At 42.6% G+C, this 26,332-nt stretch overlaps 1 protein-coding gene across 1 annotated transcript in view; it reads right to left on the reverse strand.

Annotated features, from left to right (window-relative positions):
• The window catches only part of SGIP1 (SH3GL interacting endocytic adaptor 1), a 163,116-nt gene that overhangs the window by 55,028 nt on the left and 81,756 nt on the right, over nt 1-26,332 (reverse strand). Inside the window, exons 7-12 of the mRNA XM_073357422.1 lie at nt 18,141-18,152; nt 11,470-11,481; nt 9,550-9,574; nt 8,116-8,167; nt 1,647-1,732; nt 564-656 (exon numbers count right to left, since the gene is read on the reverse strand). Coding sequence (XP_073213523.1) covers nt 564-656; nt 1,647-1,732; nt 8,116-8,167; nt 9,550-9,574; nt 11,470-11,481; nt 18,141-18,152 — 280 coding nt within the window. The remainder of the gene's footprint in view (nt 1-563; nt 657-1,646; nt 1,733-8,115; nt 8,168-9,549; nt 9,575-11,469; nt 11,482-18,140; nt 18,153-26,332) is intronic.

Below are 26,332 nucleotides of genomic sequence, written 5' to 3' on the forward strand. Positions count from 1 at the left end.
ACTGGAAGAGGTTTCCAGGGGAGGTTGTGGTATCCCCATCACCGGAGGTTTTCAAGAACAGGTTAGACAAACATTTGTCAGGGATATCTAGGTATATTTGGTCCTCCCTCAGTGTAGCAGGCTGAAATAGATGACCTCAAGGGCTCTTCCAGTCCTACATTTCTATGATTTCCTCTGGAGATATAACTGTGAATCCAATTTAGAATAGCGGGATCTTTCTTTGAGATAAGCAGGCGCTATAGTATTTATCATATGCTGTATTTGGTCCTCAATCTCTCTCTTCCTTCAGATAAACAGCGTCAAATTTAGCCTGGCCAATTCAGATAATCCTCTGCATGTGATGTCTCTCCCCAGGGATGAAGTGCACTGTCTCCTTTGTTCTGAAAGCCATCCACCCAATACATTATTAAACGAATGTCTCCTTTTTCCATTCTAGTATGTTGCAGTTAAAGTCAGTCCAGTAAAAATAAACTAACTTGCCACATGATTACAGTGTTAGAGAATCTCATAGTATACCATAGCCCAGATAAATTTTTCAGACTGATAATCCACACTTAACTTACTTCCAGTTGGAAAAGGTCTTGGTAGTTTTGGAGAGTCTAAACTGGAATTCACTGGCTGGACAGAGCCCCATATCTCTGTCTGATCTAAAGGAGCTAAGAACACAAACATAAATCACATACACCAAAGCAATACAAAATATTTAATTTCAATTATAGAATCCACTAATTAATTATCAGTACCAATTTCTACCAGACAGAAGATACAAACATTCCATCAGTACTTGGATTGGCACATGTTTCTCCCTGACTCATTGTCTGGCCGGAGCTGATGTTCCTTTTAAAAGGGTTTCAAAAGCCAGGTCTATCTGCCCAACATAGAAAATCACATTCACAGAGAAAATGCCAGGATGTTACATATTCAACAGAGAGGTTTCAGAGTAGCAACCATGTTAGTCTGTATTCGCAAAAAGAAAAGGAGTACTTGTGGCACCTTAGAGACTAACCAATTTATTTGAGCATAAGCTTTCGTGAGCTACAGCTCACTGATGAAGTGAGCTGTAGCTCATGAAAGCTATGCTCAAATAAATTGGTTAGTCTCTAAGGTGCCACAAAGTGAGCTGTAGCTCACGAAAGCTTATGCCCAAATAAATCTGTTAGTCTCTAAGGTGCCACAAGTACTCCTTTTCTTTATTCAACAGAGAGATACTCCAGAAAATTATATCCCCCCTGTGGTTCTGTTTATATTGGATTGAAGGACCTACACCAGGAGCATATGATATCCCCTGTGACTATGGTTTGGTTTGTATCAGAAGTGTAAGTTACTTACAAAACTGATTATTGATTAAATTTTATTTCGTGAGAGGGTAATTATTTTGCATACTCTGGAACTGCTAGTTAAATGTTTATCATCAATTTATAATCTGCAGACTGTGCCAGTTTCTATATATTGTACAGGAAGGAGTTAGCTAGAGTGCAATGTCTCAATGGCAGGGAGAGTGATCAAGTAGACTTGTTGCACATTTGACCTTATTGCAGAACTTATTTTTTAAGAAGGCTTATTTCAAACTAACGTTCCCATTTTTTAAAAATGGCCAGGCTAGTAAACAAACAAGCAAGCAACCCACCCCCTGTCGATTTTTATACCTTCCAACTTTTGTTCCTCAAATGCTGACTCCAGTGGTGGGCCAAACAGTGGGGCAAGGGCTGAAGGATCATCTGGGGCTTTTTTGCTGCAGGATAATACAAATATTAGCATAAGAAATGTAAGGAACAAACTGTAAATGGGCTTAAAAGATAAAGAGGTTCTGAAGTGTTAGCCTCTCAGTGCTACCTGTGGTATTAAAGTTTTATAGCATGTATGCATACCACATTCTCTACTGGAGATACTGCCAGCATTGATCAAGTGTCTGACTAAACAGCCTGCTAGTGGCTGACCCACAGGGAAGAAGGAAACCCTTAGGTTTACCGAGAACTTGTCTGTACTGCCCTGTCGGACTACAGGGGTTTGAGGTGCAGCATACATCGAAGTGCTGTAACTGACCCAGGTGAATGCTGCTGACACAAACTAAAAAGTACCTGGTTCACGTTAAAGTTGTCCAGTTTGAAGAGGACTATGCTAATACAAACTAGGTACCTTTTAGTTCATGCCTGCAGTGTCCACACAGGGCAGTTACAGAGCATTGCAGCATTTCAATGTGTGCTGCGATTCACACCCCTCCCTCCCATAGTTGCACTGCAGACACAGCCAATGTGAAGATTCTTCTTTAGTTCAGGTGACAAGGATCTTTGCTAGTGCCATGGACCCATTAGATTGCTTAGATACTACACAAGGAGCTAGGCACTAATATAGACAGATCACATAGATAACTCCTGTTAAAACAAACAAGTATTACTCTGGATATGAATTACTTGCACATCAGTGGCAGAACATAACCCTGAGGGGGATGTTTAACATTAAATGTTTGGCTTGGCTATCTTTTTTTCTGTTTCATTCCATAGCTTTATTCCAAAGATGAGAAGAGACCTGATTGTTTTATAATATCATGGCATCATCCCAACATGAATAAAGAAAACTAATATAAATGGCCTCAACAGGTCTTTATTCCTGCATTTGCTGTGGTATGCTTCTCTGTCTATTAAGATTTTGATATAGTGCCTATCACCATGGCATCTGATAGCCTTACAAAGTTGTTATAGTGAGCATGAGAGGAAGCATCATGAATAAATACCATTACTGACATTTACATAAGATTTGATTGACCTTTCAACCAAAGGTCCCAAATAATATAGCTTGGTAAATGGATTACAAACAAGACAGGCAAAAGTCTGATTACACACTAGACACCCATCAGTGAAATACAGCAAAGCCACCTGTGAAATGGAAGGTGGCTGTGCTAGTGATAACCAGACAGCTAAGTTGTCACAGGTCAGGAGCTAAGTAGAGATAAATAAAGCTTTCTTATCAGTCTTAAAGCACACAGTGAACTTTTCAGGCAGGCACTGAGCCCTGGTCTACACTAGGACTTTAGGTCGAATTTAGCAGCGTTAAATCGATGTAAACCTGCACCCGTCCACACGATGAAGCCCTTTTTTTCGACTTAAAGGGCTCTTAAAATTGATTTCCTTACTCCACCCGACAAGTGGATTAGCGCTTAAATCGGCCTTGCCGGGTCGAATTTGGGGTACTGTGGACACAATTCGACGGTATTGGCCTCCGGGAGCTATCCCAGAGTGCTCCATTGTTACCGCTCTGGACAGCACTCTCAACGCAGATGCACTGGCCAGGTAGACAGGAAAAGAACTGCGAACTTTTGAACCTCATTTCCTGTTTGGCCAGCGTGGCAAGCTGCAGGTGACCATGCAGAGGTGACCATGATGAAGTCCCAGAATCGCAAAAGAGCTCCAGCACGGACTGAACGGGGGGTACGGGATCTGATCGCTGTATGGAAAGAGGAATCCGTGCTATCAGAACTCCTTTCCAGTTTTCGAAATGCCAAAACCTTTGTCAAAATCTCCCAGGGCATGAAGGACAGAGGCCATAACAGGGACCCGAAGCAGTGCCACGTGAAACTGAAGGAGCTGAGGCAAGCCTACCAGAAAACCAGAGAGGCGAACGTCCGCTCCAGGTCAGAGCCCAAAACATGCCGCTTCTATGATGAGCTGCATGCCATTTTAGGGGGTTCAGCCACGTTGTTTGACTCCTTCAATGGAGATGGAGGCAACACGGAAGCAGGTTTTGGGGATGAAGAAGAAGATGATGATGATGAGGTTGTAGATAGCTCATAGCAAGAAAGCGGAGAAACAGGTTTTCCCGACAGCCAGGAACTGTTTCTCACCCTGGACCTGGAGCCAGTACCCCCTGAACCCACCCAAGGCTGCCTCCTGGACCCGGCAGGCGGAGAAGGGACCTCCGGTGAGCGTACCTTTTAAAATACTATACATGGTTTAAAAGCAAGCATGTGAAAGGATTAATTTGCCCTGGCATTCGCGGCTCTCCTGGATGTACTCCCAAAGCCTTTGCAAAAGGTTTCTGGGGAGGGCAGCCTTATTGCGTCCTCCATGGTAGGACGCTTTACCACTCCAGGCCAGTAACACATACTCGGGAATCATTGTACAACAAAGCATTGCAGTGTATGTTTGCTGGCGTTCAAACAACATCCTTTCTTTATCTCTCTGTGTTATCCTCAGGAGAGTGAGATATCATTCATGGTCACCTGGTTGAAATAAGGTGCTTTTCTTCAGAGGTGCCCGTTCCTGCTGGGCTGTTTGCCTGTGGCTGAACAGAAATGTTCCCCACTGTTAGCCACGGGGAGGGGGGAGGGTTGAGGGGGTAGCCATGCAGTGGGGGGAGGCAAAATGCGACCTTGTAACGAAAGCACACGTGCTATGTATGTAATGTTAACAGCAAGGTTTACCCTGAAAGAGTGTAGCCACTGTTTTATAAAATGTCTTTTTAAATACCGTTGTCCCTTTTTTTTTTCTCCACCAGCTGCATATGTTTCAATGATCACAGGATCTTCTCCTTCCCAGAGGCTAGTGAAGATTAGAAAGAAAAAAAAACTCACTCGTGATGAAATGTTCTCTGAGCTCATGCTGTCCTCCTACACTGACAGAGCACAGATGAATACGTGGAGGCAAATAATGTCAGAGTGCAGGAAAGCACAAAATGACTGGGAGGAGAGGTGGCGGGCTGAAGAGAGTAAGTGGCGGGCTGAAGACGGGGCTGAAGCACAAATGTGGTGGCAGCGTGATGAGAGGAGGCAGGATTCAATGCTGAGGCTGCTGGAGGACCAAACCAGTATGCTCCAGTGTATGGTTGAGCTGCAGCAAAGGCAGCTGGAGCACAGACTGCCACTACAGACCCTGTGTAACCAAACGCCCTCCTCCCCAAGTTCCATAGCCTCCTGATCCAGATGCCCAAGAACGTGGTGGGGGGGCCTCCGGCCAACCAGCCATTCCACCACAGAGGATTGCCCAAAAAACAGAAGGCTGGTATTCAATAAATTTTAAAGTTGTAAACTTTTAAAGTGCTGTGTGGGATTTTCCTTCCCTTCTCCACCACCCCTCCTGGTCTACCTTGGTAGTCATCCCCCTATTTGTGTGATGAATGAATAAAGAATGCATGAATGTGAAGCAACAATGACTTTATTGCCTCTGCAAGCGGTGATCGAAGGGAGGAGGGGAGGGTGGTTAGCTCACAGGGAAGTAGAGTGAACCAAGGGGCAGGGGGTTTCATCAAGGAGAAACAAACAGAACTTTCACACCGTAGCCTGGCCAGTCATGAAACTGGTTTTCAAAGCTTCTCTGATGCGCACCATGCCCTCCTGTGCTCTTCTAACCGCCCTGGTGTCTGGCTGCGCGTAACCAGCAGCCAGGCGATTTGCCTCAACCTCCCACCCCACCATAAACGTCTCCCCCTTACTCTCACAGATATTGTGGAGCGCCACAGCAAGCAGTAATAACAGTGGCTGAGGTCTAAGCGAGTCAGTAAACCGCGCCAGCGCGCCTTTAAACATCCAAATGCACATTCTACCACCATTCTGCACTTGTTCAGCCTGTAGTTGAATAGCTCTTGACTACTGTCCAGGCTGCCTGTGTACGGCTTCATGAGCCAGGGCATTAAGGGGTAGGCTGGGTCCCCAAGGATAACTATAGGCATTTCAACATCCCCAACAGTTATTTTCTGGTCTGGGAAGTAAAGCCCTTCCCGCAGCTTTTGAAACAGACCAGAGTTCCTGAAGATGCGAGCGTCATGTACCTTTCCCGGCCATCCCACGTTGATATTGGTGAAACATCCCTTGTGATCAACCAGAGGTTGCAGCACTATTGAAAAGTACCCCTTGCGGTTTATGTACTCGCCGGCTTGGTGCTCTGGTGCCAAGATAGGGATATGGGTTCCGTCTATGGCCCCACCACAGTTAGGAATCCTACTGCAGCAAAGCCATCCACTATGACCTGCACATTTCCCAGGGTCACTACCCTTGATATCAGCAGATCTTTGATTGCGTGGGCTACTTGCATCACAGCAGCCCCCACAGTAGATTTGCCCACTCCAAATTGATTCCCAACTGACCGGTAGCTGTCTGGCGTTGCAAGCTTCCACAGGGCTATCGCCACTCGCTTCTCAACTGTGAGGGCTGCTCTCATCTTGGTATTCATGCGCTCCAGGGCAGGGGAAAGCAAGTCACAAAGTTCCATGAAAGTGCCCTTATGCATGCGAAAGTTTCGCAGCCACTGGGAATCGTCCCAGACTTGCAACACTATGCGGTCCCACCAGTCTGTGCTTGTTTCCCAAGCCCAGAATCAGCGTTCCACAGCATGAACCTGCCCAATTAGCACCATGATGCATGCATTGGCTGGGCCCATGCTTTCAGAGAAATCTGTGTCCATGTCCTGATCACTCACGTGACCGTGCTGACGTCGCCTCCTCGCCCGGTATCGTTCTGCCAGGTTCTGGTGCTGCATATACTGCTGGATAACGCGTGTGGTGTTTAATGTGCTCCTAATTGCCAAAGTGAGCTGAGCGGCCTCCATGCTTGCCTTGGTATGGCGTCCGCACAGAAAAAAGATGCAGAACGATTGTCTGCCGTTGCTCTGATGGAAGGAGGGGCGACTGACGACATGGTTTACAGGGTTGGCTTACAGGGAATTAAAATCAACAAAGGGGGTGTCTTTACATCAATGAGTATTTCAGGCAGGACTTCACGGAGGGTTCCAATAAGAAATGGTGCACCTAAGTAATTGTTCTTATTGGAACAAGCAGGTTGTCTGACCTCTGATTGATACATGGCTAGATTTACCTCGCTGCACCTTCTCTGTGAGTGACTGCAGTATGACCTAGAGGAATGAGTCCCCTAGACGGGGGAGGGAGGAAAGCAAATGAGTCCAAAAAAATCTGGTTTATTTCTTGTTTTGATCCACTCCATCTATCTTTTACATCTTTGGCTGGCAGCAGACGGTGCAGAAGGACTGCAAGCCATCCACATCTCATGGCTGCTTGGCAGAAGATGATGCAGTAGGACTGCTAGCCATCTCATCTCTTGCCTGCCTGGCAGAAGATGGTACAGTAAGACTGCTAGCAATCCGTATCGCCTGCCTGCTCACCATAAGATGGTTCAATAGGACTGACTGCAGGACTAAAGAGAATGACCTGGTCAAGTCACTTCCAATGTAGTCCCTGTACCCATGTCTGCCCAGGCGCTCCTGGCCGACATGGCCAGGAGCACCTCGGACATGACGATGACGGCTACCAGTCCTACTGCACCGTCTGCTGCACAAGGCAAGGGGTTGCTGCTGCTGTGTAGCAATGCAGTACCACGTCTGCCAGCACCCAGGAGACATACGGTGACAGTTACCTGAGCGGGCTCCATGCTTGCCGTGGTATGGCATCTGCACAGGTAACTCAAGAAAAAAGGTGCGAAACGATTGTCTGCTGCTGCTTTCACGGAGGGAGGGAGGGAACGGGGGCCTGACGATATGTACCCAGCAACAATGTTTTAGCCCCATCAGGCATTGGGATCTCAACCCAGAATTCCAATGGGCAGCGGAGACTGCGGGAATTGTGGGATAGCTACCCACAGTGCAACACTCCGGAAGTCGATGCTTGCCTCGGTACTGTGAAAGCACTCCGCTGAGTTAATGCACTTAATGCACTTAGAGCATTTTCTGTGGGGACACACACACTCAAATATATAAAAACGATTTCTAAAAAACCGACTTCTACAAATTCGACCTAATTTTGTAGTGTAGACATACCCTGAGTCATCTTGACCCAGCAGGCAGGAGAATATATTGATAAAATTTACTTTACATCATGGAGGGCACTTCCACTTTTTTACATCATTTTTAAAATTATGATTGGTTCCAGGAAGTAAGATGAAGTGCTGGAGATGGTGTTTTTAAGAAATGCTTTTTTCCTGAAGTTGCTACCAAGAATGGTATCAAATCTAGATAGTTTTACAGATTTTCATGTACAAAACTAACAGGGTGTCCACTCCCAAAGTAGTTGTGGGTTAGGTAATAAGTTAACTGCTCATCTCTACCTTTGGTACAAGGATCCCAGACTAATATTTGTGCAATATCTAGATTAATTTACAATTTCTTTCATACTGACCTTACAAGTTCTGGAGTTGGTGTTGAACGCCTAGGTCTTGCTATCTCTTCACCTGTTACATATGATAGTTCTGTTTAGATCAGTTTTCACTTGAGTTCTGTATCTCAATTTTTCACATGAATTACTCAAAGATGTGGGTCACATCAACTACATGAAACTAGCATGCACTTCATACTAAAAATTAAACTTGGTCACTGACACAGAAGTAAGAGGCTGTGTGATCTCAACCCATAATAAGGTGAAGAAGTGTAATTCAGCTCCTCAACAAATATATTAATCTCTTAATATACAAATATATGTATTCAGCAAGTTGCCAATACCAAGCCCATTGTATAGCTGTCTGCAGAGAAAGCAGAATCTAGTTGTCTGCTACCTAATTTTTCTGACTTGAGAGTGCAAAGGCATAAGCACTAGCTTTGCCTTCTTCATTCCTCCTTATTAAAAATTGTGTGGTTGGGACTATTTGACAGTTTAAGAAACACAGTCTGTTGAACAGGGTTGTGTACCCCCAACTTAGAATGCTCCATGCGCCTTTTGACTTTAGAGGCATCATATCACATTAATAGACTAAGTCAGGGGTGGGCAAACTTTTTGGCCAGAGGACCACATTGGAGTGTGAAACTGTATGGAGGGCCGGGTAGGGAAGACTGTGCCTCCCCAAAAAGCCTGGCCTCCGCCCCTATCCGACCCCTCCCACTTCCCACCCCCTAACTGCCCCCCTCAGAACCTCCCACCCATCCAACCCCCCCCCGCTCCTTGACCCCCTCCCAGGACCCCAGCCCCTAACCGCCACTGCTGTTCCCCATCCCCTCCCCACCCAGAACCTCTGCCCTATCCAACCACCCCCTGCTCCCTGTCCCCTGACTATCCCCCGGGACCCCCTGCCCCATCAACCCCCTGGCCCCGGCCCCAGCCCCCTTACCATGCCACTCAGAGCGGCATGTCTGGCAGCCCCGCCGCCCAGCCCAGCATAAGCGTGCAGCCCCGCTGCCCAGAGTAATGCCCGCACGGCAGTGTAGCTGTGGAGGAGGGGAAACAGCGGGGGAGGGGCCGGGAGCTAGCCTCCCTGGCCGGGAGCTCAGGAGCCAGACAGGACAGTCCCACGGGCCGGATGTGGCCCGCAGGCCATAGTTTGGCCACCTCTGGACTAAGTTAATTTTATAAGCAACGCATTCTTGAAGGGTGGAACACTACATACCGCAGTTCAATGGCACATGCACTGCATCCCAAATCCATTTCAAGGACTCAGCCATTAATACAGTACCTAGAGTTCTCCTTTAAGAGTTACTCTTTGGGAAATGAAAGTTTAAGTGTACTTTGAAAACTACATAGAGAAGCACGTTTTGAAGTAAATTTGCCTTCTTTAAAGTTCATGAGAGAATCAATCTTCTTGAGACACTATCTGTTCCTGCAAGCTAAAAAAAATATACTTACTGGATAAATTCCTTTTAATTGCGCCCTGGAATTAGAAACAAACACTAAGGTTTAGGACCAGGTGAGCATAATTTATATGTAAAACAGGTAACAAAAGCTGACATCTCAATTTGATTGAGAAGACAAGCATCAATACTAAGGAATAAATGAAATTTGACTCCAATCCACCATCCATACTGGTAATTACCTTTATGACACACATGTACATGTTATGGAATCAGTTTTGCTCCTGATTTGAGGAGAACAGAGATAAATAATGAAAAGGATTTCGAGCCAGATAAACCCATTACCTGGGAATGTTGTGTTTTCAGCTGACTTGATTGTAAATTGATTAGTCATTTTTAATTGTGATGAATCCTAAAAACAATCCTGAACTTTGATGGTCTATAAATTGGTCTAAATCAAGTGACCTACTTTCAGTATTTTAAACCGTGTCATATAGTGTGTATGTGTGTGTGTATATATATATACACACACACACGCACGCACACACACACACACACACACACCCACCCCCCTACATTAAACAAACTGGCAAGCTAGTGAAAGACCTAGGGAACACTTCAGGCTGCTTGTGAACTAGTAAGAATCCAGAAGACTATTAGAAGTAGAAATTGTTAAAACAGGAGAGAAAAAAATCAGATATACAACAGACCGACCTCTAAAAAAGAGAAGGGGAAAAGAAGATGCAGTATGTATTTGTAATACACATCTCCGGTGGAGGGGGACGGGGACATCAGAGGTGACGGGTGGTTATTTGTCAACAACATGAGACAATACAGCAATGTTAACATGCTTATGGTTGTTCCTAATGCAGTTACCATGGTGCAATGTTATGTGGTAATAACCTAGTAAATTACCTATGCCACAGCTCTATGTGACATTTCTTAATGCAAGGGTTTCCCTTACCTTCATGACACAAAGGAGAAGCCTTTTTTCCCCATGCATGATGGGGGAATAGCTGCTCTAGGAAAGTTTCTGATTTTGAGGGAAGGGCATATTTTCTCCCTCCAACATCATGTTTTCTACAAGTTCATTCACATTTGCCTTGAGGGCTGCTGGTCCCATTCAGCCATCAGGCAGAGCAGTGGAATTGCACAGAGCAGAGGTTTATCCAGAAGTCTACAGAGCACTACTGAGAAAAGTGAGGAGAGCAGTGGTCTAGCTTCCCTGGACAGTGTTCAGCAAGGTCAGCAAACCTCTAATTCCACTGAAGTGAGCAATGGAGTTGTGGGGGATGTGGACAGAATGGCAGGGGAGACAAGGATAGGGCATGGTTGAGGAATAGGTACTGAAATGCAATTGATATGAATGGCAGCCATTTTCAGGATTTTAATTTATTCCAAGCACCTATGGGAGTAGCACCTATTCCTGTGTTCTTTTAAGGCCAGCTCTTAAGCAACAGGGCAGGGGCAGCCATGGGAGAACACCTCAGAAGGGTCTCATGGAACATCTCCCACAACAAGATGCTCAATGCTTTAGCGTGTGTGCTGGGCACAGTGTTCTTGCCATTAGCCTGAAGCACCTTCTCCCTTCGGTTTTCTTCACCCTTTTGGACTGCAAGAACACTACACCATGCTCAGCAGCCCAGTAACAAAGCACTGATGGCTCAGGCCTGCTCTCATAACTATAACTCATTCACACCGCTGCTGGACTGAACCCTGAGCGACTAATACAAATACATATGTATTTGAACAAAGAAACATGTATATTGACTTCTCTCTGATACATCATTCAGAAGGTTTAAAAACAAACAAACAAAAAAACAAAAAACCTTACACCAAATAAAGTTTACATTCATTTACTTCACTACAGATACCTAGGGAAAAAATGATTTAAGGCTAAATAAACCAGACCCCAACAACCAGTCAGCCATTTTCACAACAAATGTAAGGACTACAAAATTGTAAGAGTTCTTACCGGGCTGCGCCTCTGTGATCAGCAAGAAGGAAGAGAGAACAGACACCTAGTCAGAGAATGACAGATCAGTAAACAGACTTGGGTAATATGAGATTTTTCTAATTAAATAGATACAGTGTTTTGAAAAGTGAACTCCCACACCCCCACTCCCACCCAAATTTGGGTTTTGCTTATTAATGGTGATGACATTGAACCTGCTTTATATACCCTTTTTAGAGAGTTACAAGGCTGTCAGGAATTTTGGGGGGTAAACTACATAAACATTAGGCTCCAGAATCACAGTGGGATGGAAGATGTCTGTTAGGGTGCCTGAAGTACCCAACTTTAGATGTAATAAGTACACCCCTCAGGCATCTCTACAAGCATCTTCTCCCTCCCCTCATTCCTGTGGCACTGGAGCTCTCCCCTCCTCACAACTCAGTTCTGAAGTTAGAAACCCCCTTACAAGCACCTTTCCTCTCTCAGGAGTACTGGGCAAGCAGATGGGCTGGTTTGCATGGCTCATGTTGTCTTTCAGGCTCCTCTGTTCTCAGCTACCATACTCCTCACAATATGACCAGCTCGTGGAGAGCAGAGGGAAAGTGCTGGGAGATTGCACAATGGAGAAGAGTTGTCTGAACCCACCCACATAAACAGTTTCAAGAAAAACACCATGGGAGAAAACACAGGAGATTTCTTGAGGAAGCCTGAGAGATGGTATCCAACCTGTGGAGACTTAACATGTATGCATCTGATCTCAAGATCAAGTTCCCTTCCTCTTGTTCTGTCTTTGCAATAATTCCTCAGTTCTTTAGCATCATGCCATAAAATAAAGCTGAGTCAATGGATAATTTTTCAGGCAGAGGCAAATTAAAACAATCAAATGCAGTATTTTAATTATTGTTGGGGGTCATCACAACTACAGAGAGAGAGGGAGAGTGAGAACTGAACACTGGTGTGTACAACGCATTCCAGATTGTCCTTGTCCCAAGAAGCCAATGCTCTAGGACAGGCACAGTCCAGACATATAGATCTCTCTCCCTCTCTGAGATAGTAATATTAGGGCTACAGGGGATAGCAAATACTCAACATGTTTTATATATTAAGCATCAAGAGTGTTTTAAATATTACATTTTTCAAAACGCTTCACAATCAATGCTCAGTGCACCTGGGAAGGAGGTACCATATTCTTATCTAAGTTTTACAGAGGAAGAAAATAAACAGAGATAGAGGACTAAGGACATGACTCTTAGGTGCTGAGCAACCTTAATTCCCCCTGAGCTGAGATGTAAGAATGCTGGGTATTACCAATATTAGAGCCACTGGAGCTCACTGCAGGACTGGGGGCACGTGATTAGCCCAGAGTCATGAGGAGCTGCTATTAGAACTCAGTAGTTCCAAGCTCAAAGTCCCAGGAACTAAGCACCAGGTCATGTTGCTTTTTTACAGTAAAAATATCTACCCTAAACAACGAAGGGTGTCCTAGTGATCTCTATAGGAATAAGCTCATTTTGTTCCTGTAGCACCTGGAATTGTCTCTGCACAATTTTCAGCCACTTTAGCTTCTCTTACACCATGAGACTAATAAGATAGAGTTAGAGGGACTTGTATGTCACAGTTCAAATCTCTGACTAACAATCCACTGAAGTACTAAGCTTAAAATACGTTATAAAAATTATCTAGCTTGGGGCACTAGCCTTTCACCTCAAGACACCTGGAGTCAAGGCCCAGGTCAGATTCAAAGCGAACAGCAGTTGGCTGGTTTAATTTTAATCCACATTTGTAAATCACAAAATGCTACAAAGCAATTTGATAGATAATTGAAAGATGACAGTTTCTTCTCAAGAGGAAAAGTCAGGGAGGAGGCATCATTGGAGCTCACAGGACCCTTCCATGAGGAGGGGAAAAACCCAGAATTTAACAAAGCTATATTAATATAAGAATAAACCCAAAATATTTGAAGCGCCATTTAAAATATATATTTAATTTACCAGGCTACAGGAAGCCTTTTGTTAAAAGAAATTAAGTATTTTTGGGTGCTAAGTCAGGTGTCAAATGGAGCCCACATGTTTTAAAGACACCTCAATTCTCACCCACCTCTACAATGCAGTTTAATGGGTTATGCAATCTATGCAGGGTGTAATCTCACCCGGAGGCGTCTTTAAACTTTGAGAACACTGCCGAAAACCAGCCACAGACCTCCCCTGGGAAGACATTCTTCAAACCCAAATCTTGTGAGGATAAAGAAACTGCAACAGACCAGCAACTATTTCAAATAGAGGGCACCTAAATACCATGGTGATGAGTACATTATATATATATTTGAGAAACAGAACTGGACTGAGAGGCAGTTGGTTTTGAATGCCAGGGTAACAATGAGGTTAAAAAAAAAAAAGCTCTACAAAAGGTTATTTTCAGGAGAGGAATAATTGCCATTAACAGAAAGAGAAAATATTTCCTTGGAAATTTTCAGTTGATTGAAATGAAAATCACAGGTTTTGAGAACATGCTGTAGCAGCAAAATGATGACTGTATTATCGATAAGGAAAAATACTTGTTAATGTGAGCCAATGTAAAAAGAGTGAGTAAGAATACTCAGCCAGAGGTGGAGCACAAGAAGAAAGGATTATGAGGTAGCAATTAACCCCACCCCCCATCCCCAGCCAAAAAAAGTCTGAACTTGTGGTTCTGGGTACTCCTGTGTCCTTACTACTGTACAGACAAAGGTAACTCAGTAGCAGAACAAGAAAAGAATATAATAAGCCAACACTTTGGCATATGCTTCAGAGGTATAATGGGGTAGAAAGCTGTGCATATTCATGGAGTTTATCAGTATTCTCTCCTAAGTGTCTTCCAATGAATATGAAAGCCCTAGAGAGGTTGTAGAATCTCCATCACTGGAGATTTTTAAGAACAAGTTAGACAAACCTGTCAGGAATGGTCTAGTTATTATGTAGTTCTGCCTTAAGTGCAGAGACTGGACTAGATGACCTACTGAGGTCCCTTCGAGTCCTACTTTTTTATGATTAACTTCTATGTTTCTATGAAAATCCCTTCCTTATTTAAAAGGACACTAAGCCCCAATGAGAACCTTCTATGTGTGCTCCGATCAGCTATGTTACTAGCTTCACGGACCATGTTTGGACAACACAGGATGTTATTTCTTTGGCTTGGATTCGCTTTGGTATCGCTATAACTTTACACACTGATACAAGCAATAAAGAAGATGTTGGCATAGATCTTCAGCTGCAGCTGACAAGCTTGGTGCAGTGGGCGGGAAGTGGGGTCTGCTTTAAGGTACTCTGCAGCTCCCTGATCCTGGGGTTAGAAACTCCAGCAACCTCAGATATCCTTTAAATTGCTTCTAGCTGCCTATGACTCCTAAGTGCTGTACCAGTAGCTGGGAACCATGAGACACACTGGTGTTCCTGTTCACATCTCCTAGAGCTACTACATAAGCATAGGAGGAACCCACAGAGGGCTGGATTGGCAGGGTTTTGGGCTGCTCTGTGCTGTCAGAGCAAAGCAAAGCAAAGCAACCAGAGAAAGGCTGAACATATGGCCCATTGTGTGCGCTTGTATATAACTGAATGTATATACATATACAGCATGTGTGTGTTACAGCAGAGATAAGTTAAAAATTATCGATAAAACTAAGTTTCATGAAATCAGTGACGAAGTTGAGAGTAAGGTAGTACATATTCTTCAAAACCATTAATATTCTTCTCACACCTGCACAAATACCTGAAAGAGACAGTGTCTTTGGGTTAACGAATTTGATACAAAAGTACTAACCATTTTTGAAGACAATACTAAGCTGAATTGTGGTGTATTTACTGCAAATAGTAACTGACAGTTACTGAACTGGGGCAAGGACATCTCCCTTTTCCCTGCCAATACACACACACATTCTTAATGTCAAATGTCACATCGGAAATGGAGAGGGAATTTTTCAGGGACGTATAATCTGTAATCAAGAACAATTACATTCATATAAGGTTTTAGAAGCAACTGGTGATGTTCCAAATCAAGAACCATACAAGTTCTTACGACCTCTCTGCCAGATAAGGTCAGGGATTTGAGATGTTCACATTTCTCAATGTTAGATTCTTGTGAAAAAAAGAAACTGGAAAAGCCATGATACATGTGCCATCATGGCCAGTTATGTCAAAGTCACAAAGAAAGTAAATGAAGGGATGCATGTTGTTTTTCCACAGTTTTCCAAGGAACCGCCTAATCTGCCTTTGAGGGTTTTTTTGTTTTTTCCTTTGGTGTAGCCAACTGGTAATCTTTTTCCTGTAATAAACAACTGCAACTTACTATCACCATGTATGTGTCAATCAAAATTGAAGTTACTCATAACATATCTCAGAGTTGTGTTTCAGTTATCTAGGTGTTCTGCAGACAGATGGTGTCGGGTTTTGGAACTTTACATGCTGTCAGTCAGACATGTCAAAATCACGAGTGCCATGGGCATACTCCTGTTGTTTCTCAAAGCTCCACTGTCAGTTCGATGTACAATAAATACAGGACTGTTCAGCTGATGTTTTCTGGACTTTTCCCACAGCTCTGTGATATTTGTTAATGAATAGTTGACAGTTCCACTCAAGATAGTCTTTGCTAGGTTAGTCCTTTTTCTATTGAATTCAGGAATCTGATCAGATTAAGAATGTTTCATTAATGGAGTAGATGTGATAAATTTATTAGTCCAATGAGGCTTTTAATTGTATGTATTTGTGTAAGTTTGAGAAGAATTTTAATTGTTTAAAAAACAGAGCACTTCAGTAGTTTTACATAACAAATAGTCAGATTCAACTGAAACCTTAATTGCATCTCTCTCATATTCTCCAGCCCCCTAGTCCTCCACTCCCCATTATCCCAGTGCCATCTCATATTTTGGTCTTTGCCCTGATCCGTATTCTCCCCTTGTTCTGCATGTATTACTTCCATTAAGGTTTATGGGAGTTATGTGCACAATGAAGACTAGACCAGACCTCTGTATCTTTGGTTAGCTCATCTATCCTACCACGGGACAAGTCATCTCTCATTTTGCAGCAGGTAGGCCATTTTATGTCTATGAATGCAGCTGTCTATACTGCCCAGCAAAGGAAATAAGTAAAGCAGGAAAAAAACTATGTGAAATTCAACAGACCAGTGACAAAGTCCATTGGCCACTGGGTAAACAAAAGTACCTTAGATAATTAAAGGCATGAGTGTTTTTTTTAAAAGCCAGGAGAGCATTCAAATTCTGATTTAGATTTTCTAATAAAACTTGACTGTTATTTGTGAACTGTTATGCAGACAGCTACGATCAAGAAGTTCCATATTTCTGGAAGAGGAAACAAAAGCCACATCAAAATCCAATACCACCTGCAATACAGATGCACTGCAGAAAAGCGCCTCATAAAATTTACTAATTAACTTCAAATTGAAGTTGCAGTGGTATAGAGAAAATGAATTAAAAAGGTATTTTTGTTATAGTGGGAAGTTTATAGACCAGAACCAAAGCCAGTGTAAGATGCAATAGCTCCACCAACTTCAGTTGAGCGCTACTGAGTTAGGTGAGTTAAGGACCTGGCCTTACATTTTTTTTTCTACAATTACAAGGTCAATTTACATATTGTTCTTCTTAGTTAGCAAGTCCTCTTATAATTTATTTATTTGATCAAGGTAGTATTTTCTTCCATATTAAAAATCAAGGTACTTTGTAAAATTTCTTCAACATTTGGTTTCTTTAAATGATAAAGTAAAAGTCCACTTGTTTCACTTCAAATCTATTCAAAACTATTTTGGAAGAAAAAAATATTTACCATATACCACAAGAAAACTTTAATAAGAGGTACTGTAAGGTAGCAGAGTGAAGAAAGGGGAGTTCAGCTTCAGAACATGTAGCTAATATGCCTAAATAACTACAACTTATCACTCAGCTTATTTTACAACCCCCTTCTCAGTCCAAACATTAGCCAACAAAACCTCACAAGACTCCCGACCGTCAGAAAAACCATTGTTTTACAGATGGCAATTGAGGCAGAAAGTTCAAGGGACTTGGCCAAGGCAATAGGAGGAGTAATTATAAGAGATGAGACTAGAATTTAGAAGTTCCTCTCTTGAGATCTGGTGCTCAGACCACAAAACTCATTTAGTGTTCAAAACTCTGTGTAGGCCTGCACAATGTTATGGCTTGAACGTTTATAACCAAGTCTTTGGCAAGAATACATTCATATTGTTAATGTTACTATAGCAGCAAAGGTTATGCTATAGAACTATTGGTTTCCGCATCATCTGATAACTGGACATGCAATGTAATGTGCATTAAACATACCATGGGTGAAATCCTGGTCCACCCAAGTTGATGGGAAAACTTTCATTGGCTACACTGGGAACAGGATTTCATCCCATAAATCTTTGGGCAAAAAACACCCTCAAAGTTTCCTCTTCTCATGCAAGCCAAAGGGGAAAATAATTAAATGTAATGGAAGCGAAACCTAGCTCATTTAAAAAATACCTTTGAATTAAATCCACGGGAGAAAGAATAGATGCCATCATTAGTAAACAATGATATACAGTATTTTCATTTTACATTTCAGTTCTACAGACAAGTGAAAAATTGATAGAGGAAACAGAAAAACACCAAAGTATTCTGTTAAAAAAAAGGTTATGAAAAGGTAGAAAAAGAGCAAATGATTTCTTACCGGACTTTTCCTCTAAAAGAATGCAGCCAAAATAAAAAAAGAAAATGAGAAAATAAGATATTTTCTAAAAATAAATTACCACATGGAGAAACAGAAGATCTACATCTATGAAAAGCAGCATTAAAAGCCTACCTGTTAAACGAACAGCAAAGTGGTAATATTTTATACAGTCTGAATATTATTCAGGTAGACATAAGATTACAGTGAAAAATAGCATAGAACAACACAGCACTTTTATTTAAGCCATTTACAGAAATGATTACAGGATATTGGCATAGCTGGCTATTTCTAACTATACTCAAAGCTAATTTTCAATTAAAAGTTTAAATTCTTAAAAGGGTTTATATGACAAGAAAATAAAGTGCCATACTCTACAAGCTTTGACAAATGCAAGAATAATGAAAGGATCCAATCTCAAAAAGTTGCAGGCTTCTAAAAAAATATTGCACCTAAGCTCAGTACTCTAGCATTTTAGGCAGGGGATGGAGAAATAGAGCCCCACGTGACTCAAGGGAGGTGACCACAATTGCCTCTGTTTTATCAGAAGCTCTTCCATTTTTAAAAAAACTTCCCATTTTTTCAGCAGGTCTTCCGAATCCTATCCCATAGTGAGCTTCAGCTACTATGCTAGTTAGAAAGAGATTTAAATGGTGCTGCTCACAAACTTTAGAACAATGGTCCATCTAGCTCAGTCTCCTGTCTTCCAACAATTGCCAGTGCAAGGTGCTTCAGAGGCAACAAACAGTACATGGCAATTAGTGGCATCTCCAGTTGTCCACTCTCAGATTCTGGCAGTCAGAGGCTAGGGACACAGAGCATGGGATTGCATCCCTGACCATCTTGACTATAGCAATTGATGGAGCTATCCTCCATGAACTTATTCTTCCAAGATCTCTTTCTTGAATGGTACAACTAATTTAGATCCCCTCATTTTGTATGTATTGTTTTCCAATGTGCATTACTTTGCACTTATCAACACTGAATTTTATTTGCCATTTTGTTGCCCAGTCACCCAGTTTTGAGAGATCCCATTGTAATTCCTTGCGGTCAGGGCTGCCCCGGGGGGGGGGGAGGGGGGCAATTTGCCCCGGGCCCCCCACGAGCCCCCACGAGAGTTTTTGGTGGCGGGTCCTTCAGTGCTGCCGAACACACCTGGAGTGAAGGACCTGCCGCTGCTTCTTCCGCTCTGGGTCTTCAGCAGCAATTCGGCGGCGAGGGGTCCTTCCGCTCCATGTCTTCGGCGAAGTGCCCCGAAGACCCGGAGTGGAAGGACCCCCGCCGCCGAAGACCCCAGGCCCCCTGAATCCTCTGGGTGGCCCTGCTTGCAGTCTGCTTTGGACTTAAACTATCCTGAGTAATTTGTATCATCTGCAAATTTTGCCACCTCACTGCATACCCCTTTTTCCAGATCATTTATTAATATGTTGAACAGCACTGGTCCCAGTCAGATTCCTGGGGGGACACCACTATTTCTCTCTCTCCACTCTGAAAAATGACCATTTATTCCTACCCTTTATTTCTTGTCTGTCAGTCAGTTATTGACCCATGAGGAACTTATCTGTATGGCCACTCCATGGAGGAAATCAGAGAATGCACTATAAGTTCCCCCAACCTTTCATAAAATACACATTTATTTATTTGTCATAAATAAATCTTCACTGGAAACAACTGAACCTGCTGTATGTGCTGCCATGACTATGGCCACTGCAGCAGCTATGAAACATAATTACACTTTGAAAAAACCCTCATCTCTCTAAATGAGGTATTGTCTTCCAGCCTGGGTGTATCTGATTGGTGGCCACTCTGGCAAAGGCAATCAGAGCTGTTAGGTTTTAATGAGTGGTTATATTACTGCACCAAGAAGGGTGATCTATCACCTTGACGTTCAGAGGTCAGTTGTGCAAGGAATAGAAGAAATACTGCCTATGGTTGAGTTTTAATTTATAAATCAAAGAAGCTAACTTTTACAGTGAATGGTGAATTTTTCTTTCATTAAGAACATATGAGCACATTGGGCTTATTAACAAGTTCTCTCTAGCAAAGACCATTCATTTACAAAGATCTGAAGATTCCAATGCAATTGAAAATAATGATTTCAAAAGTTTTCTAATGATTTTGACAGTTTCAAAAAGTTAATACAATTCCTGTAAAAATGTATTATACCTTTATTGGGTTACCCCTGACTAGTCCCGGTTTTCCTAAATATTACCAGGATGTTAGGTTCAGAGAAAAGTGATTTATTCAGGTCGTTTTTCCTCTACATTTGGACAAAGGGCCATGGAACATAAATAAAAGTGACATGATTTTCAGGGGTGGGGAAAGCCGGCACATCCCATGGTCGTCTATAAAATCTGTTTCAGAGTAACAGCCGTGTTAGTCTGTCTTTGCAAAAAGAAAAGGAGTACTTGTGGCACCTTAGAGACTAACCAATTTATTTGAGCATGAGCTTTCGTGAGCTACAGCTCACTTCATCGGATGCATACCGGGGAAACTGCAGAAGACATTATATACACACAGAGACCATGAAACAATACCTCCTTCCACCCCACTGTCCTGCTGGTAATAGCTTATCTAAAGTGATCATCAAGTTGGGCCATTTCCAGCACAAATCCAGGTTTTCTCACCCTCCGCCCCCCCCCCCCACAATATTCCCAGCTATTACCAGCAGGAGAGTGAGTTTGTGTGTGTGGTTTTTGGAGGGGGGTGAGGGAGTGAGAGAACCTGGATTTGTGCAGGAAATGGCCCACCTTGATTATCATACACATTGTGAAGAGAGTTGTCACTTTGGATGGGCTATTACCAGCAGGAGAGTGAGTTTGTGTGTGTGGGGGGTGGGGTGGGGTGGAGGGTGAGAAAACCTGGATTTGTGCTGGAAATGGCCCAACTTGATGATCACTTTAGATAAGCTATTACCAGCAGGACAGTGGGGTGGGAGGAGGTATTGTTTCATGGTCTCTGTGTGTATATAATGTCTTCTGCAGTTTCCACGGTATGCATCCGATGAAGTGAGCTGTAGCTCACGAAAGCTCATGCTCAAATAAATTGGTTAGTCTCTAAGGTGCCACAAAAACTCCTTTTCTTTTTATAAAATCTGTGAGAGCTCAACACTTCTGAACTTTTATTTAGTTGTTGAAGTATGGAATCAGAATTCTATCATTTTCAAGCATGCATGCATAAACTTAAGTCAGGACCCTAACTTGTACTATAAAATATACTCATTTTAGCATAAACAAACATTGCTTAAGATCACTAAAAAACCCTTCCTACTTGGAGCTGGACTTTCCATTGTACAAATAGCACAAAACTGGGATTGCCAGTAAAAAAAAAAAAAAAAAAAAAAATGGAAGGAGGCTGGGGATGTAAAACTCTGGTGCATCTGATGTCGTCAGGTTGCATCATCATCATGAACTACCCCAACAAGTAAAGAAACAAATTAAACTACTTCTAAACAGGAAAGAATAGGTGTATTCAAGCAAGCTAGAAAGAAGCATCTATCTGACCTTATTTATGTACTGAGAGATTCTAACAAAACAGAATTGAGCGATCATACATTCAAATAGAACAGTTCCTCTGGTAATCTGACAAAACAGAGTGATTAAAATTTAGCAGGAGGCTCTCAGCTGTTCTCTCACCAAATAACTGCAGGTTTAATCTCTGCTACGTTCAGCCAAGGAAGGCTTTGTTTGGCCTCTCTGTAAGGATACAGTTGACTTTGACAAGACACCATCCCATTGTTAAAATCTGTGATTCTCACCATAAAGCAGCATATTTAATGGTCTTAGAACTACTTGAGTAGCTGCAGTTTTATTTTTTATTATGAAAAACGTGGCAAGTCACTTTCCATCTTCCTTCCCTAGTAACTGCACAGTTCTTTTTATTTCTATAGATTATATTTATGTTTCTAGACAAGTCTAATTATTCTTTCAGACATCTTTAAATTGAAGTGTCATAACTTTTGCCCCAAAGGATCAAGGGAGGCAAGAGTAGGAAGCACGTAAACACGGGCATCTCCCATCATCCTTCTAGACACTAACCATCTTTTTGAAAAGAAAATATTAGAACCATGGTTGAGGTAATTAACTTAATGGGTTTTGAGTGAGATAGGGCACACACCTATGGTAGGGCAAAGGATAGCTATATGAGAAACAAATGTAATGTTGCTAAGAATTAGTAAAGTAAATCCGTTTATTCATATCTGAATATCGGTGACACCGTAGCAGAATTGTAGGAAGCCTTCAACATCCATTGCTAACTTTGAGTACTCAGCAGCTCACCTTCCAGTCATCTGCCACACACCATTCGCTGGTTGTCCCCTGCCATGACAACCTTTCACTATCCCTTCCATAAGAAATTTCTCAAGGTTATTTCCATCTCTACACCTAATGTGACCAAAGTACATAAGTTTATTTGTTTCTATGAGAGAATGGAACGATTAGAATTGTACTAACAAGAACCATGTGTGCCATTTCATTTTTAGGCTTGTTTCAGATTGTTGCTCACAACCTTGCCCTACATGCAGACAAAGGATTAACATACAGGGGGAAAGATATGGCTCCTTCTTTTTACTGCAGTCTGCTTCATTTCTGCATGTAAGCTGGACAAGGGGTACAAGATACAGAAATATTGCATGATCAGTTATAACACTGCTTTCACAAACAGAAGAGACACTGCCAGGCCAAATTTGGTTGAAAAAACAATTTTTGGGAAGAGAGGAGATGAACAACAGCTTTCACAAAACTTAAGCCCAGAGCCTTCCATTACTTTGGTTTTTAAATTCCACTGGAAACGGGGGTGTAAAAATGGATGAAATCCTTAACAGTGACTAAACAAAAGTAAATTAACCAGTCTATTTTCATTGTCCAAACTGAGGGAAATGCAAAAATTAAACAAGCTGCACAAACAGGGAAAAATGCATTTGTTACCCTCCCAATTCAGGGGGAGTCACCCTCCTGGGCCCACTTCCTGCTTTCCCACTGTACCCCCTTAGACCATTTCAGCAGAGCTCCAAATACTAAAAGGGACAGGATGCAGGTAAATACTGTCCTGATAGTAAATACCACCCTGACATCCTGTCAGGAGGATATCAACCTGCATCCTGTCCCTTTAAGAGTTTGGAGCAAGGGAGATTGTAGAAGCTCCTTCACTGGAGGTTTTCAAAAGGAGGAGGTTGGGTAGCCATCTGTCTTGGATGGTTTAGACACAACACATCTTGCGTCTTGTCGGGGGGTTAGGCTAGATGACCCTTGCAGTCCGTTCTAACCCTATGGTTCTATGACAAGGAAAATAGACTAGTTTGTTGACTTTTGTTTAGTCACTATATGGGTTTTATCCGTTTGTACAAGGATGCAGTGCTACAGGTTCAGCTCTTATGGAAGGCTTTTCATCCGTGGATCTTAAAGCACTTTACAAAGGAGAGCAGTATCATTATTCTCATTTTACAGATGGGGAAACTGAGGCACAAGGTCACCCAACAGGCCAGTAGCAGAGTCAGGAATAGAACCCAGGTCTCATAAGTCTCACTCCAGAACTCAATCCACTAGGTCACACTGCTCTAAGTTAGCTATTAAAAAACAAACAAACCTTGTTAAGGAAACTTTTAAAATACATGCATTTTTAACTTGACAGTGTTCTTTTCCCTGAATTGCACTGACAGAATTCGATATAGTGTTTTCCCATGGGAGTGAAGCAGACAAGTTGTAGCGGGAGATTAAAAGGAAGATAGGATTTTAGCCTGCAGTCAACCAAACTTTCACTTTGTGCTTTTGTATTGTGGAAATGCACTTGTGTTCAGGGGGGCTGAAACAAATTTTTATAGTGGGGGTGCTGAGAGCCATTGAACCAAACTGTAAACCCTGTATATGATAGAAACCACTTCATGCTAGGGGGTGCATCAGCTCCTGTGCTTGTGTCAATATGATCTCGTAAATAAAGCTACATTCTCAAGGAAGTGTACCTAGTTATTGAACCAGAAGGGGCTCTAGTATATGGACCAGATCCCCAGGTCATCATCATCAGCGATCTCTCAATTTGAGATTTACAGATGGGTACTGAGAAGACTCAGGAGTCCGATCCTGGAACCACAGATCCACCTGCAGTAGGTACAGGCATTTCCTGGTGGGTCAGCTGCCTGCTGGGAGAAAGTTCTTTCTTTTTTCCTTCCTCCTCTCTCTCGCTCTCTTTTTTCAGCTTGGAGGGCAAGGCACTTCTCCTTGAAGTGCCTGATGAAGGATGTGGCGCTATTGAGGTTCAGTTGGTGGCTTGCTCCTCCCATCTTGTGATATTCGCATCAGTTTTCTTGAGATACACTTTCAGCGTGTCTTCGTAGCATGTCCTCTGATCACCACAGGATCTCTGACCAGGGTGAGCTGAGAATAGAGGGCTTGCTTTGGAAGGCGAGAGTCTGGCATCCGCACACAATGTCCACCCCAGCAAATTTGGTGTGTGAGGATCATTGCTTCAATGCTGGTGACATTGGCTTCAGTTATATGGGCCAGATGCCCAGGTGCACTACGTCTGCTTTGTGCCAAGTTGTCACTGTACTAAAATTGCAGAAACTGAGTAAGTGAGCCAGGGAAGATCACCAGTGTGCAGGGTTGATCCTGCAGTGGGGTACATCCAACGCAGGGTTAACATGACACGTACCTTCCTTTTTCAGTGTGTCAGGAAAGGGACATAGTTAGAACACATATCTGCTATCCAGTCCTGGCCCAAGTATTCACCCCTTCATGGTTCTTATAGGCCAATGTACGTAAGACCAGCCCTCAGGCTAGTTTAACACAACATATGGTGGTAGCTGCTAAAAATAGCACAAGAATCAGAGCAGCTGAAAGGAGTGCTTTATGCCAGCTGTGCACACTGCCCCTTGACTTCTGCTGCATGTATTTTGGGAGTGTCCACAAATCTGGACCTATGCCTTTATCTTAGATAACTCCATGAGTGATTCTTCATTTCAGACAGACCACATATAATCCAGTTAATTTAATGTTAATATTTAGGGTCAGATCCTCCAGCTGATGTGAACTAGTGTAACTCCATTGAACTGAATAGAGCTATGCTGATTTACAGTAGCTGAGGATCAGGCTCTTAGTATCTTTCTCTCTCCCATTTCATCTCTGCCTAATGTTTCTTTCTAATTCGCATATTTCCCTTCTGTGATCAGCATTGCAGCAACTAGCCTCAAGTCTAACTTCCTCCAGGCAGTGTCAGTGGATCAGGAAGCCACATGCTCCACAGAACAATAAAGCCATCATTCTGCATGATTTACAGTCCCCACAGCTCCCACAGCCCAGGAAATGAGAGTCCCAAATTGACTCGAGCCTAGCTTCCGCAAACAGCAACAGAATACGCTGCTGTCCTGCCTCCAGGCCAGCTGCAGCATCTTTACGACTTCATAACTGTACAAGTCAGCTCACTAGAACAAAGACTAGCCACAAACCAAACTCTGACACGTTTGCATGCAAAAGGGAAGAGCTTCATGCAGCAGCAAATTAACAAACATGAATGTGTTTGCAAAGGGACTAAATCCAGCTCCATATCAGTCAAAGGCAAAACTCCATTGGGTGGCGAAAGAATCACAGAAACTAGGAAACAGATATTCTCATTTAATTTGTAAGTGAAAATAGGCTTTGACCTTGCAGTGTATTTAGTAGAGTGTGCAGGTCTGTGGGATTTAGTGGGTTTTTTTTCTTATTTCAATTTCAGGAACACAAGGCACAAGACAGCAAGTGGCCACATGGGCCAAATTCCTTTTATGTTACTTCATGGAAGTTTTCTTTCAAAATTATTAAAACAGGGTAACAGCTAAGAAAAATGTGATTGCCAAGAACCGATCAAATTTTGATACTCTCTTAATGTATCTTCATTTACCTGCAAACATATTTCATGGTCATTAATATTCTTCAGCATGAGATCAACCTAAAATTCATAAGCTTTAGGGCAATTAGATGACCAAAATACAGAATTACTTGATGAGTTAGTACCACACATCTGCCAGTCATGAATTATGGAGATATGAGTTATTAGTGAGGGTGAAGGACCTCAGAATGGGGGCTGCATTGTGGGCTAACTGCTCCAATTTACAGATTTCAAATTCTACATAGTGCACCTGCTATTTGTGAAGAATAGCAGTAGTTTCTGCTGCTTAAGATGAGGATAACTATTTTAATCCCAGAAGCAGATATCAGACATTGAAG

Source organism: Lepidochelys kempii, chromosome 8 (assembly GCF_965140265.1).
Source record: "Lepidochelys kempii isolate rLepKem1 chromosome 8, rLepKem1.hap2, whole genome shotgun sequence".
Classification (NCBI taxonomy): domain Eukaryota; kingdom Metazoa; phylum Chordata; order Testudines; family Cheloniidae; genus Lepidochelys; species Lepidochelys kempii.